The 14,517-nt window shown below is 36.5% G+C and overlaps 2 protein-coding genes and 1 long non-coding RNA gene across 3 annotated transcripts; 2 read left to right on the top strand and 1 right to left on the bottom strand.

Moving 5' to 3' along the window:
• Window positions 1-1,851: 1,851 nt before the first annotated feature.
• Window positions 1,852-6,535, top strand: LOC112181981 (aminoacyl tRNA synthase complex-interacting multifunctional protein 1). Its single transcript, XM_024320397.2, is given in 13 exon segments — window positions 1,852-1,947; window positions 2,056-2,122; window positions 2,125-2,156; window positions 2,383-2,553; window positions 2,841-2,906; window positions 3,159-3,224; window positions 3,418-3,552; window positions 4,251-4,402; window positions 4,536-4,626; window positions 4,763-4,831; window positions 5,043-5,134; window positions 5,508-5,571; window positions 6,079-6,535. Coding segments are annotated over 13 exon segments (1,191 nt in total). The 5' UTR covers window positions 1,852-1,866; the 3' UTR covers window positions 6,184-6,535.
• Window positions 6,536-8,374: 1,839 nt separating this feature from the next.
• On the top strand, window positions 8,375-9,942 carry LOC112182711 (two-component response regulator ARR17). The gene is made up of 5 exons (XM_024321234.2): window positions 8,375-8,816; window positions 9,180-9,250; window positions 9,360-9,437; window positions 9,543-9,613; window positions 9,696-9,942. The coding sequence occupies exons 1-5, from the start codon at window positions 8,684-8,686 to the stop codon at window positions 9,790-9,792; spliced, it is 450 nt and encodes a 149-aa protein (XP_024177002.1). The 5' UTR covers window positions 8,375-8,683; the 3' UTR covers window positions 9,793-9,942.
• Window positions 9,943-13,307: 3,365 nt separating this feature from the next.
• Window positions 13,308-13,973, bottom strand: LOC112180014. Its single transcript, XR_002928028.2, has 2 exons — window positions 13,773-13,973; window positions 13,308-13,655 (listed from the first exon to the last, which is right to left on the bottom strand). It is a non-coding gene; the product is annotated as an uncharacterized LOC112180014 (long non-coding RNA).
• Window positions 13,974-14,517: the final 544 nt, after the last annotated feature.

A 14,517-nucleotide genomic window follows, 5' to 3' on the forward strand; every position in this document is an offset into this window, starting at 1 on the left:
CAGAAGATGGGGAGGCTAAATCTGATAATGATAGAAGGAGTTTTTTATAAATCTATGTGTTATTGGGCCATTGATATTGAACCAGTCAAATTTAAGCTGCTACTTGTTCTTACTTCACAAATCCTTATCAGGAAGCAGATTTTTTCATGAAGGAGATAATAAGCCCGTGAAGTTTTTAGAAGCAGCATTTTGTGTTGTCCTTTTGCATCAGGCATATACATAGCTGAGTTTTTGTGGTGCCATTTTGGAACTTACTATACTACCATGAAGTCCAGTCCATTCTGCACTACAAATTCTTCACTGTCAAGCATCAGCCATGTTCTTCAGCAGTGTAAATTGGTCTTCTAAGTGATCCCAAAACCCTTCACGCATAAATACATGTATATAATGGCCCTATTATTTCAGTGATAGTGACTAAATGGCAAGCACCTATAGCCAAAGCTCACAAACAAGATTAGGTAATGTTTAGCCGTTAAGGGTAGTTTTTTAAGAGGTTGGGAATTTCAAAAAGGAAAAAGAGCACGAAAAACTCAGAATCCCAACTGTGGAAGCCAGCTGGGGTAATTCACTTTGTGACTTTTTTACTCAGCTGCTCTTATCCCAAGTAAAATGAATATGGACTAGTGCTATAGACAAGGGACAGTAAAACGACATGGGGTTGATGCAGGGATGCAGCTTTTGCAATTTACATTTAGTGTTTTAACCTGCTTCAGCTTTGAAATTGAAGTAATGGTGTGCTTTTGTGTGTGTTGGTGAATCCAGACAGTGCAATTGGCAGGGATTTCTAGGAGATATAGAAGTAGTGTGGGGAGGAGAGGAGGAAAGATATAAGGAGAAGAGGACAATAGGAGAGTAGGACCAGTTATTTGAATATTTCAGTGGAGGGACTCCATAGTCCACATTGGATTCTTGCTACACTTAAAATTTTCTGTACTTTACTTTAAAGATGAACAAAATATTGTAAATGAAATAAAGAAAAAAAAAGTATAATCTAAAGCAGTCTTTTTATATGTGATTAAAAAAAAAAGCAGTCTTTTTATAAAATAAAATAAAAAAATAATAAAAAGATAAAAAGAAAGAAATAAAAAGTTTTTCTTTTATAACCATACTTATATTTTACCACAATGAATTTAGAAAATTTGATATTTAGAAACGAGATGTAGAAGTTAGTTTGTGTTAGTTTTTTCATGCATTCTCACTCGACCCTTAACATGGCTAATTAGCATTTCCTTCTAACGTCTTCAAGTAGTGTGCAACACATGGAGCAAATGCACACTTGAATAATTTTCAACAAATTAATGGCAAGGACAAATGCCCTTGACTCATACCCCATGTAAAATTTGTCTTGTTTGTTTAAGTATGGCCACCAATTATGAGGAAAAAGAAGCTTGCATCAAATGTCAACTCGAAGACCATTTGATAACATATTAAAATTCAAACGTCAAATAAAAAGCCTATATATTAGAAGTGTAAATGTTATCATTGTTATGAGTCATAGAAATTATGAAACTAAGAGACAAACAATAGAACTGAAGAGGAATGTGGCGAGAAGTAAAGCTACATATAGCACTTATGAGAAAAATACGATTCTATCTTCTTAAGATGAACAATTTCCAAATGATATGAACCTTATAGCATGAAGAATGATAGCTCAAACAAGTTTATTTGTTCAAAACAAGAAATTGCATAAATAGTTAAAACCACATCATAGATACATTGTTTTCCAATTTGGGCTGTTTGCACATGTTTATGGGCCACAAGATTCTACCCATCCGAGCCCAAACAATCTCAAAATATGTAAAAACCAAAAACCCTACATCGATGTAAACTCTCAACTGTGAGCTCTGAATCTGAAGGAAACCAAAAATGGCAGCTAATGGAAGCGTGGGCCTGAGCAGAAAGCAATTGATAGCTTCAGCTCTATGCAAATACTTTTCCATCGATCCTGTAAGTAAAGCTCTTATCTTTTTCAAATTTGCAGCTCAAAGTTTCAAGCTTTATCATCATGTTTCTTTCCCAATTCAATTTGCTTAATCTTGAAGTTGGCTTCTGCAGAAAACATTCCCAGAAAACATTGCGGAAGATGAATTTGCAAGCTCCTACTTGACCATCTTGAAGACGGCCAAAAGGAAGCCCCTGAGAAAGTGAATGATGAGGTCAAGTTTTACTATTCTAACGTTCAGTTACATTGGATTTGTGATAAGTTTTATATCAGTAATGAGTAAAGGTTAAATCTTTTTTGGGATTGTAGAAGTTTAGGTGCTTAGATCCTTTTTTGGGTAGTAAAAGTTTTACTTATTCTAACTCTCAGTTACATTGGATTTGTAGTAACTTTTATGTCAGTAATAAGTAGAAGATTGAATCTTTTTTTTCGGAATATAGGTGCTTAAGTGGATAAAATATGCACAGGGGTTTCCTAGTGATCCCCAGGCATGCGTTGGAGCTCTGAAAGAGTTGAATGAAACCTTGGTTGACAGGACTGTGCTTTTGGGCAATGGGTTCACACCTTCTGAAGCCGATGTTAGTGTGTTTGCTGCTGTGCATTCATCTGTGGTATGGAGTATTCTTCACTAGTTTTTAGTTGTTAAAGTACCCATTTATATATAATGCATGCGTCATGCGTGTGTGTAACTGTGTAATAGTTTAATAGATCAATTTCGTCTTGCACTCTGTAAATTGGGGTTTTGGATTGTGTTAAGTTGGGAAAGGGTTCTTTTTTATAGTGCAATATTTCGGGACTGTTTAGTTCATCTGGAAATGCTTTCTAGAAGAGCATTTGGTCAACATGTAATACCAGCAGACTCAAAAGTTTGGCTACTTTTTGATTGGTTCATATGCAGATTGGTCTTTCGAATTCAGATAGGAAAAAGTTTCAGCATGTATTGAGATGGGCGACACACATCCAGGTACACCATATGCTGTAGATTACTTGATCTTAAATTGAGGCCATGCATCCAAAGGTTTGATCTCAATCATGTGTAAGGTGTCCAAGGCATTCCTCAACTTAAACTTATTAGTATTTGTTAGCCATGCTTATTGGAAGTGTCTCATGTGATGCAAATATACGAGCTACTTGTTATTGTTATCTCGTTGAAAGTTGAAACATGAGGTTTCATGAGTATTGTTGTCAGACTAGTTCACAATTTCTTTTTTCCCAGCACAACGTGGATTTTGGAAATTTACTCGAGAAGATAGTGGTAGAGGAAGTTGAATTTGATTTCCATGTGAGTAAAATTTACCATGTTATTCTGCAATTTCAGTTCCATTTCTTACATATCTAAACCTCTGAACACTGATATTACAAATCAAGAGAAATCAAAAGTGAATGTATGAAACATAGTCATAATGTTCTCAAAGTTGACCTCTATCACTCTTGACTTACAATTGTGTCGTATCCTTTGATTGTCATGTATGCAGAAGTTAGACATTTGGCTGAAACCAAAAAGTGCAGCTAAGGAGGAAGTAGATTCAAATGCAAGGATGACTGTTCAAAGCACAAAAAGTGCTGACAAGCCGGAAGCAGGCCCGAGCACAAAGAAAAGTGATTCAGGAGTATGTTCTTTTAAGATCTCTAGTCTTTCTATTGTGTATAATCTGACTGCCACATGACTTATTTCTTTAATAAACTATGTATCATGTTTAGATATTTAGGGTTATATGTATAGGAATTGCATCAAGACCTTAGATGATGGAAATCTCTCATAAGAAGTATTTTCCTTATACTGAAATCTACATAATATAATGCTTCCTTTTTGTTAAGAGAATTTGGATGATTTGGATTTCCTCCAAGTCTGAGTTCCCGTAGATTTTATTCTAGGGAAACGCACACAATTCTGAAATGATTTATAGTACCAAACAAGGTAGTAGACTTGTGAATATGAAGAGTAAACCACCATTAGCTGGAGTCAAGTCTGACTACAAATAGTGACGTTGTTCAACCTCAGTTCTTCAGGTACTACCACAAACAACCAGATTTGGCCATGGCCCCTCCAAAAGTTTAAAGAATTTCTTAGGCATTATATTCAGACATATGCATGCTATATGTTTTATATTGAACGTGTTTGAATATAAATCTGTTTGCATTCTTGCTGTTCTAAGTTGATTACAATGAGGAATAGCCAAATTATCCTTTATGAGTGAGTTAGCCAACTGGTCATCCTTGGTAGGTGAATACCTTGTGTGGTAGAATTGCTACAAAAAAAAGTTCCTGGCCATTGACATTGCACTTCTTTTATTTGAAACAATGTTAGACAAAGACTACAGGAGATAAGAAAGCTACTCAAGAGAATAAAAAATCAGCAGAGGTAGAGGCAGTTGAAAAAGATAAAGAAGTTAGTGTCAGTTTGTTGAATATACAGGTTGGCCTCATTCGAAAAGCTTGGAAGCATCCATCTGCTGACAGGTCTCTTTATTTTCCTCTAAAAAGCCTATTAGTTCATATATATAACCCATTTACCTTGACTGTGGATGCTGAGCATTATTAAACTTGGACAATGCAAATCAGTCATAACCTTTTGTTTTGAAATATGCTTCAGTTTACTGGTTGAGGAGATAGATGTGGGAGATGCTAAATTGAGGCAAGTGGTAAGCGGCCTGGCAAAGTTTTGCAGTCCAGAAGAATTGACGGTAGGATTTCTTTATGAAGTAGATAGTTTTCTACTTGCTCTTCTGCCTGGGATTTGATTTATTTTCATATTTGACAAAACAGATGAATGTTCACACTTTCTGATGTATCTTCTTGGTGTTTCCATTCACTATGCAGAACCGTCGTGTTGTGCTGATTACAAACGTGAAACCTGGGAAATTACGTGACGTAATGTCAGAAGGACTGGTATGTGTTTTTTGTCAATTCAGGATATTTATTGGTGAGGTGGTAGCAGGTGTTAAGATTATATTGCTGTTGTTTCTTCACTGCTTAACCGGTACTCATCATGATAATGTCTGTATTTTTTGTTCCAAATCTATATTCATAGATAGGATGTATTTTCAATTTTATTTATTTATTATCTTTTACTAAACAATATTCCTCTGCATGTGCTCAGGTGCTGTGTGCTTCTAGTGAAGATCACACCCTTGTAGAGCCTTTGCTCCCCCCAGAAGGTGCCAAAATCGGGGAACGTGTCATATTTTCTGGGTAAGGTTTATAAAATTTCTTAGAGCTTGCACACACATTTTCATTGCCAACTTATCTTGACTGACACATTTGAAAGTTATGAAGGTAAATTTTATAATCACACTTTGGCAAATGTGGTAACTAATATAGGACTAGCTACCGATGAATGAGAAGCATTCGTTAGCCTATTAATAGTTTAATACTTACAAAATAAAATATATGTATGTCTTTCTTTTTTACCTGATTTAGTCTATCAAAGAGGGTTTCATTAACCGGGAAATTTTTGTGTTGCAATCTTGCTGGTTGAGTATATTCCACTTATGTCTATAGCCCAGTTATCTGATTGGAATATATTTTGACTATCTGTCTCTCACATGCACTTATTTCTATCCAGGATTGATGGAAAGCCAGAAGATGTCCTCAACCCAAAAAAGAAGCAGTTGGATAAGATTACACCGGTATGAATTTGGTGTTCTGGGCTGTATGATGTTCAGTAGAGGATAACTATAGCTATGCTACCTAATTTATTCACACCATTTCAACTTGTATGGAAATTCATAGTCCCAGGGATTAGAACTTTTCAGCTAACCATGAAGTCACTAATTCACCCCAACTATTAACTTGAGTGATGATATTCACACCTTTTTTTATTCCCTCCAAAATACTATTCACACTTCCTTCTGTTTCTTAATGATGAAGAGAAAAGGGAGTATGATTAGTACTTTGAAGAGAAAAGGGAGTGAATATCATCTCCCAAATCATTGGTTAGATGCTTAAGGTTTATGATCATCTATCCCAATTAGCATAGGGCTCATGTTAATTGCTCAAGGGTGGCCAATATTATCAATGCACTGCAAACCACTAGGATCTAGTAACCCCGCATTTCCTAATCGTTAGGTCTGTGCTTCTATAGATTGTGAATCAGTACTTGCATATAGGTGATTATGTATGTTTCAACTGTGCAGCATCTCTTCACTGATGACAAGGGTGTTGCTACATTCAAGGGTATTCCTTTCATGACATCTGCAGGGCCTTGCACATCGTCCATTTCCAAGGGAACTGTCAAATGATGATCTTTGTCCCAAGACAAACAATGTACACTGTTAAGCATTTGAACTCGTTAATTGATGAACAGATATATTACTAAAATGCAGGAAGTTTATGTTTTTATCTGTTCAATGTTCATGTGGCATTTTGTCCTACTCACTGTCTTATTATGTGGTGTTAATGTTACTCATTTATAACATGAACCAAAAAGAGGGTGAAGCTCACTGAGCTATCACTCACATTTTTCCATAAAGCTTAGCCAGGAATGCTTAGGTTGTTCTGTTCACCAAACAGTAACCTGTTATAACGTGCTTGGAGTCATGTTCTTGCAACAAGTTGGTTTGGAAGCTGCTTTGCTTCAGAGTTGTAATGGCCTCTTGCCCAAGTGGGACTGTCCTAAATATACCAATCTAGTCAATTCTTGAATCTTGTACTTCGTTGCAATTTGTTGCTTTGTCCCTGACAGAACCTTATCCACGAAGTAATACGTGTTTGCTTGTTTTACAGTTTTGAAGTGGTAATCTTTGTGAAACAGAGTATTCAACTAGACCAATGCTAGGCTAATATCTGTCCCTTTTGTGATCGCCTTTGAGAGGCTATCTTTAAAGAGTGTTTCGAAAATGTACGTTTTGATCATAAGACGTACTCCACTACGGGGGGAACGAGAATGAAGAAAGAAGATTGTGTTCTCTGGATTTTTGTTTAAAATTAGTGATCCAAGTAAATGTATATTTATGGTAAATATGTATCGACACATCAAATAGATTGGTTCGATGCTCTGTCAATAGGATGGTAGATGGTTTATCCAATTGAGAATGAACTCTATTGTTTATAGCTGGGAAGTCTCTACTGGTGTGCTCACGTACAGTTATCTGTCATTGACTAAAAACGGTCATTGACTAAAAACCCAAATTGAGTAGACTAGAGAAAATACAACTACACAAGTCAAGATTCCGATTGTGGCTTGGGGAAAGAGGAAAGGGGTCTAGTTTTATATCATCGTTTTTTTCAATGCATTGCTCATTACGTATGTAGAGATTCTACTATCTTTTCAAAGAGTCAGATCCCGAATCTTTTAGACGTTTGCGGTGCCATATTTGATCTGTTTTATGCAGAAAAGTAACACCACCACATCACCAATCTTATCCATCTCTTCATTTCATTGTATTTTCCTCTTTTTCTCCAACCTAGTGCAACTTTTTTCAAATGCTATATTAATGGTCTAGTTTGGAGGAGGAAATATGAGTTTGACGGTTCCTTTCATCCTTAACTACATTTTGTTTTTTTAGTTCTGTAATTTCTGAAAGGCATGAAAGGCACAAAAGGGAGTCCTTGGTCTAAAATGTGATATAGCTTACGGAGTGATCCACCTTAAGCATCCGCCGTAAAATTTGACTCCCTAAACATATTTTTGGAAAATCTCATAGAAGATTAGAAACAACCAGGAAGCTTTAGAATATCTTGAACAATGTTGACTCTCCGGGAAACAAGACATGTTCCCAATATGCAATCATAATGAGCTCGGAAACTCCCTCAATTAAACTTCAGTACAACCTTTTTCCCAACACAGACCCTCTCTAGGAGCTTGAGCTTAAAGAAGATGAGCTCTTACCAAAACCGAAAATCCAGAAGCTGCATTGTTAGTTTGAGCCACCCACGTACCCCACTATCAACGTTTTATTGTTAGCATGAATCCAACTGACTTGAAGAGCCCAATTTGGATGTAAGTGTAAGCATGTGAGCCTTATGTCACAAGCAGTCTTAACCAAAACAAAACAAAAGCTATGTCACAATACCCTCAGTCCTGCAACAGACATACATTACCTCACTACACATCTTTTGGACCCTTTTCGGTCCAATGAGCTAATGGATATTGCTGGTTTCTTCATGAGTGAGGATCTCTTAGAATATATAATGAACCAAACTCAGGATAACAATGCAACTGTATACATGCAGATACTGCTCTCTCTCTCTCTCTCTGCAGAGAAAGACACAGAACAGATTTGAAAGAGAGAGAAATAAATGAATCAAATCAAGGGTGTAAGGCCCAAAAAAGATCACATAGTATCTGTGACCTTGGATATTTATTATCCTCTTTGATTCTCTCTTTCTAAAATTCCCCGCCCCACCAAACAATAACAACAACAACAACCTCTCATCTTCTCCATTGCAATGCATTTAGTATTCTCTCGTCTATCCATGACTATAAATATAAGACCCACATTTTCTACTCCCATGTACTAAACTGAGTTATTTTGTTTTTGTTTTATGCATGTATGTTAAGTTGGTATTGTCAGAAAGAACTGAGTAGGCAGTCGTTTGGTTTCTTGGTCTTGTGTAATTAATAGTCCATCTCTTTTATTGCAACTGCGTTTATTAGTGTCTCTTCTGTTCCATAGCTTTCACTGCTTCCTTTGTTATTATTAGAGTGAACAGTAGTGAGTATAGTACTGCTACTACTTACTGCCTTTGTGTAGTGGTGGGTGAAGGTTTTATTGTTTTTTTGGGGAAAGGAGGCAAAGCATGGAGTCTGGATTTTCTTCTTCTTCAATGGGTTTCATGGAAAATGTGGAGCAACCTCATGTTTTGGCTGTGGATGACAGTGATATTGATCGGAAACTTATCGAAAAGCTGCTCAAGAATTTCTCTTGCAAAGGTAACATACATAGCTCTCCTTCTGCAGAAGCAGAACACTCTGTTTTCATTCTGTTTGGTTTCTGTTAATCTTATGCTATAAACAGTGCATGCCTCTGTTTTCACTCTGTTTTCTTTGTGTATAGTCTCTAGTCTTACTTTATGTGAAGCTATATAATGCTCTTGATGATTTGTGTTGGACCATAGTTGCTGATTCTGAACAGATTTGTGACCTTTTAAAGGGAATATGTTATGGGGTTTAAAATTAGGCTAGGCTAGGGGTTGATCCTCTAGTATAAGCAAGCAAAAGGAATAATGTAAATGGAAAATTGAGTATGGTGAAAATACAGTTTGGTAAGTTACTTTGATTCTTTACGGTGTGCAGTGACTACTGCAGAAAATGGGGCAAGAGCATTGGAGTTTCTAGGCTTGGGAGATCATCCAAACCATTGCAATGTGAGTTAAAGTAGAATAATATTTATGTAAACTGTGTTTGATTTTTCATAATCATTCTCACTAGTTATGTTTTTACTAAGAGGGTCTTTGGTCTTGTACTCATTTGCAGGTCTCAAAGGTAAATCTGGTAATTACAGATTATTGCATGCCAGGAATGACAGGATATGAACTGCTTAAGAAAATCAAGGTATTATTATTATGCAGAATGCCAATAAAGAGTAATAAAATTCTCTCATTATTGCATGTCATGTTCATGCTTGCTTACCCCGTTGAGTTTTCGACCAATACATAGGAATCATCAGTCATGAAGGAGGTTCCAGTGGTGATTATGTCATCTGAAAATATACCAAATCGGATTAGCAAGTAAATATTGTTAAATAGTTCTTGTTGAATTATGCTCACTTTCTTTTGGTCTTTGTTTAATGTCATTATCATTGTGAAATAGGTGCTTGGAGGAAGGAGCTCAGATGTTCATGCTAAAACCGATCAAACAGTCGGACATTAAGCAATTGAGATGTCATCTGATGAATTGCAGGAGCTGAAACACGTACTTTGGTCTGGAGGAGAAGTGGAGAGAAGCTAAAGAAATCACCTGCTAATTTTTGTTTTTAGGTTTTGTTTCCTCAGAACTTGCTATCTTCACATTTTGAATCAGGCAGATATTTTGAACAAACATACATTTGTTTGACATTCCAATTTGCCTTAAAAAAAAGTGTTAGAATTTGTTTCATTGCTTCTCTGATGAATTCCAGATATGTTGATTTAACTGTAGTTATCCATATCATGCAATTTCTTTCAATGTAGTTGTCATAAACTCATAATCAGAAACGTTGACAATGATAGCCTAGAACACAAAAAACAAAATTAGATAGATATGCATGATAATTGTATCTCATTCAATAGTCAACTCAAATATTGTTTGCAAAATGCTAAAGAAACATGAGGTACCTTCAAAAATATTTTTAACTTCGAATTGATTTTGTTCATAAGTTTATGGGGCGTTTTCTAAACTTGAATGAGATTGAGAAGGAATCGGACAAAGAAGGAATGAGAGAGATAAGGAGAATGAGAGAGATAAGGAGAATGAGAATCACTACCACACTCCTCCCATAAAATAAAAAGAAAGAAATTATTCCGGATTTTGACGGATCCAATACAAATTTGATTCCCGTTAGTAAACACAAGATTAGAGGAGAATGAGAATCTCAGTTGCTGCTTGTTAGTAAACTCCTTGTGCAATCATGGACAAGCCACACGGTAAATCATAAAATTTAAATAAGAGCCAAACAAAGTGAAGATCCTCGTTTTCGCTAATGATCCCATAAACAAAAGTACCAAACTAAGCTTCAAAAACTAGCATCATCCAAAAATAAGCTAATACTATAAGCATCTAACTGAGATTGATATCATCAAAATCCTGAAAAACGTTTAGGCTGATCGTGGTGGTGGTGCCTACATTCATCTACTCCTAAACATTGTATGACAGGGAAACAACTCACAAACATACATCTTCCCATCCCTCTAAATATTGATGCCTTTTTCCGATTCCGTCTAGGTGAGCTCTTCTTTCCTCCATTGTTATTAGGTGATTGGCACTTTTCTCCTCCATAGTTATTAGGAGATCGTCTCTTTCCACCTCCATTGTTATTCGGAGATTGATCACCATGATCACCTCCAGAACGACATCCTTGACGCTTCCCCATATATGGATCTTACTCCTCCTTCAAGCCCCCAACCGGTCAAATCACCTAACAAAACAACAAAGAGCCTGAATTCATGAACATATATATCCAGCAAAGTGCTTGAAATTAAAAAGGAGCTAGAAAGACTCAAAAACTTTGTGAGAAGAATTCTACCTCAAAGCTCTTGGTGATGAGGAAGGTTGGAGATGCCTGCAGATTGAATAGGAAGTGATCACAACACACCGATCGAAGAAGAGATATCTCTTGTAATTTAACTTGTAATACATTGCAAATCTAGGAGGGTATCTTATATAGAACCACTATCCAGAGTCTAAAAAGAAAATAAAACAAGCTTACTACGGTAAGGAATAATCAAACTAGGAAACCTAAAAATCTTATTCCAACCAAGACAAGTAAACCTTATTATGCAAGCTAGGAAACTTACCTTATTCTTGCTTCTAAACAAAATATGCATTTAGTGACTAGTGACACCAGCAACTGCGGTTCCTACTACATAGCTTTCATAGTTTCCTTGCCATTATTAGAGTGAGTAGTGGCTAGTATTCTCTGCTAGGAGCCTTGGAGTAGTGGTGGCTGAGGTTTTATCATTTTGGGTAGGAGGAAAACCACCGAGTCTTGCTTTGCTGCTTCTTCTTCAAAGGGTTCCATGGAGAATGTGGAGAAACCCCCTGGTTTGGCCGTTGATGACTGATAGTGATTGAAAACTAATCGAAAAGCTTCTAAAAAATTTCTGTAATTTCTGATCTGGTAAATAGACTAGTATGCATTAAGAGGGTCTTGGGTGTTGTACTTATAATTGCAGGCCTCAAAAGGTATATTCAACGATGGCATCATAGGTTTCCATGTTAAATGAACTATCTGCACAACATGTTAGTTCATGCCAAAACATCAGTTCGATCAAGCAGAAAAGGGCGCAACGGTTCAAGGGAGTTACTATTTCGGACATTAGTATTTTCATGCTTGCTTGCCATGAAGAGTAAGTTGGCCACATGAACAAAAATAGATGGATCTTGGTCTCCAAGAAGAGCCTGCAGCTATCTTCGAATCCACAGTTCTTCCCTTTGCAACATTCTCTCTTTTACAGCATCCTTTATCAGTACACTCAACTTGAACACAGATTAATTCTTGGAACACAAGGAACAGCTGGCAAGTGTTTATCATATATACTGGCACACCATTGAAGGTTCCTCTAGGCAATCACATCAGCTTCCACATTTGACGAGAGAGGTTGATGTGGGCCCGAGAACAAAGAGTCAAATTGAAAATCTGCTGAGAAGTTTCTCTTGCAAAGGTAACAAATAACATTACTCTCTGCCCGCAAAAGCAGAACAATCTGCTTTCGATCACCCTGTTTGCTTTTTGTTAACCTCATGCTATATGAACTAGGTGCTTCTGTTTTGACTCTGTATAGGTTCAACATAAGCTCATGACTTCATTCCCCTCTGAGATTTTGACATAGGAATCATCAATCATGAAGGAGGTTCATGGGGTGATTAGGTCATCCGAAAGCATACTGAATATATCGTATTAAGAAGCAAGTATTATCAATATAGTTCTTCATGATTATGCTTACTTTCTTTTTGGTCTTCTTGCTTCGTTTTTGTTATATTTCTTGGCTAATTTTGTCAGGTGTTTGCTAAACAGGTGCTTGGAGGAGGAACCTCAGATTTTTGGCTGGGATGTGTTCCTTTTTATGTCTTAATTTTTGTGTGGAAGATCTCTTCTGGTTTATAAATCAGTAAAGATATCTCATAAAAAAAGACGCACATCTTTACTCACGAATATTTGGAGGCTATAACCTCTTAACAGACGCCATTTTTGTCAATAGAAGGGTGAAATAAAATGACACGCAACTAAGCAAATGAAATTTCGTTGGCAATGACTTTATAGGGGACGATTTTTCATGGGCAATAGCCTCTTAGCCGATGACTTTTCGTCGGTAAGGCACACCTCATGAGGTGAGAACCCTGAGATGCCTTCTAAAAAATCACATCCTCGTGTCAATTCGATCAAAATTCCAAGCTAAGTGCAGCATTTGATTTGTTTGAATACTTGTAGGTTTTGACAAAAGTCAAATTCCGAATCTTGTACATTTCTAATTATGTTCTTCCCAGGGATCCCAACCTTGTTCTTCAGTTGGTTATCATTGCACACAGGTTCTAAGGGAACTCGAAGATGAAATATCACACCTATCAGGTAAAATGCAGATGTATATTTACAAATAACTATACAACATCATGATCATCTGATCCACTAACTACTGCACTAAAACTACTGCCAAACTTCTGTAATGATCCCTTTTATGATCCAAACAAATAACACCAAATCAAAAGCTTCAAATTTTTACACCATCCCTAAACGATCTAATACTAAAAGAATTTAATTGAGATTGCTATCATGTAAACTCGGCAAAATGTTTATGGTGATGGTGATGGTGGTGGTGGTGTCTACATTCATCTAATCCAAAACATTGTATGACAGGGAAACAAGTCACAAACATACATCTTCCTATCCTTCTAAATATTGAAGAAACTGCAGGACAATGACACAATGATGATGCTCTTTTCCGATTACGCCTACTTCTTTCTCCGTTGTTAATAGGGGATTGATCACCATCATCTCCACAACAACATCTTGGATGCTTCCCCATATGTGATTTTGAGATTTTCCTCCTCCTCCTAGGCCCCAACCAATCAAATCACCTAAGAAAACAGAAAAGACCCAGAATTCATGATCATATACCCCAAACATGATGACCCAAATGCCTGAAAATGAAAAATGAGCTAGAAAGATCCAAACTCTAAGAGAAAAAATTGTACCTTGAAGCTGTTGGTGATGAAGAAGGTTGGATTGGCCTGCGGAGAGAATGATCACAACATGGATTTGGATTGAGGTTTGGATTTAGGAAAAATAAGTTTTGTCAACCTTAGAATTTCTCAAGGTTTTGATCCTTTTGTTTTGATGGATATTGCTAAGGTTTTGATTCCTTTTGTCCATCAAAAGGTTGGTTGCGTGTGGTGTACGTGTTTGGTTCTTGTTATTTATCTTGCATAATTTGATATCTCTTCCAATGAAATAGGAATCCTACAGCTAGCAATGAGTCGAATTGGAACTAGGAGATCATACTCATCATAGCACAAACTAAAATTGTGATCTGTCCTCAACTTTGCTTCAAGCAGGACTCTGAAATTAGTTAATCTAGCATTCTAGCCTTTACATGATGTACCCCATGCTATTCACGTCTTGGACAACACTCTTGGTTTAACCACTTCTGGTTAATTGGAGGATCAGAAGTGTGTAACTATTGCTTGTCACTTTTAAAAATCTATTTTCACTCCAACAACTCATATATCTAGAAACATTACTTTTGAGCTTTTTTTTCTTTCTTTTTTTTCTTTTAGAGCAACGGAAGACTAATTTATTGATATTAAATCATACGACCTCATTCGATCAAGCTTGAGAGGTCTAAAGACCCCTCATATTGCAGATCGATGCTCAAATGAAATGACTAAAATCTAAAAAACTAAAATCCTAAAGGAACTGCAGAAAACAAAATACATATTT

This window comes from Rosa chinensis, chromosome 1, assembly GCF_002994745.2.
Source record: "Rosa chinensis cultivar Old Blush chromosome 1, RchiOBHm-V2, whole genome shotgun sequence".
Taxonomy (NCBI): domain Eukaryota; kingdom Viridiplantae; phylum Streptophyta; class Magnoliopsida; order Rosales; family Rosaceae; genus Rosa; species Rosa chinensis.

Bases quoted from the DNA above. Each gene is read 5' to 3' on its own strand.
- LOC112182711 (XM_024321234.2), top strand. From the start codon at position 8,684: ATGGAGTCTGGATTTTCTTCTTCTTCAATGGGTTTCATGGAAAATGTG. The intron at 9,438-9,542 runs GTATTATTATTA...ACCAATACATAG, and splicing joins AACTGCTTAAGAAAATCAAG to GAATCATCAGTCATGAAGGA. The intron at 9,614-9,695 runs GTAAATATTGTT...ATTGTGAAATAG, and splicing joins ATACCAAATCGGATTAGCAA to GTGCTTGGAGGAAGGAGCTC.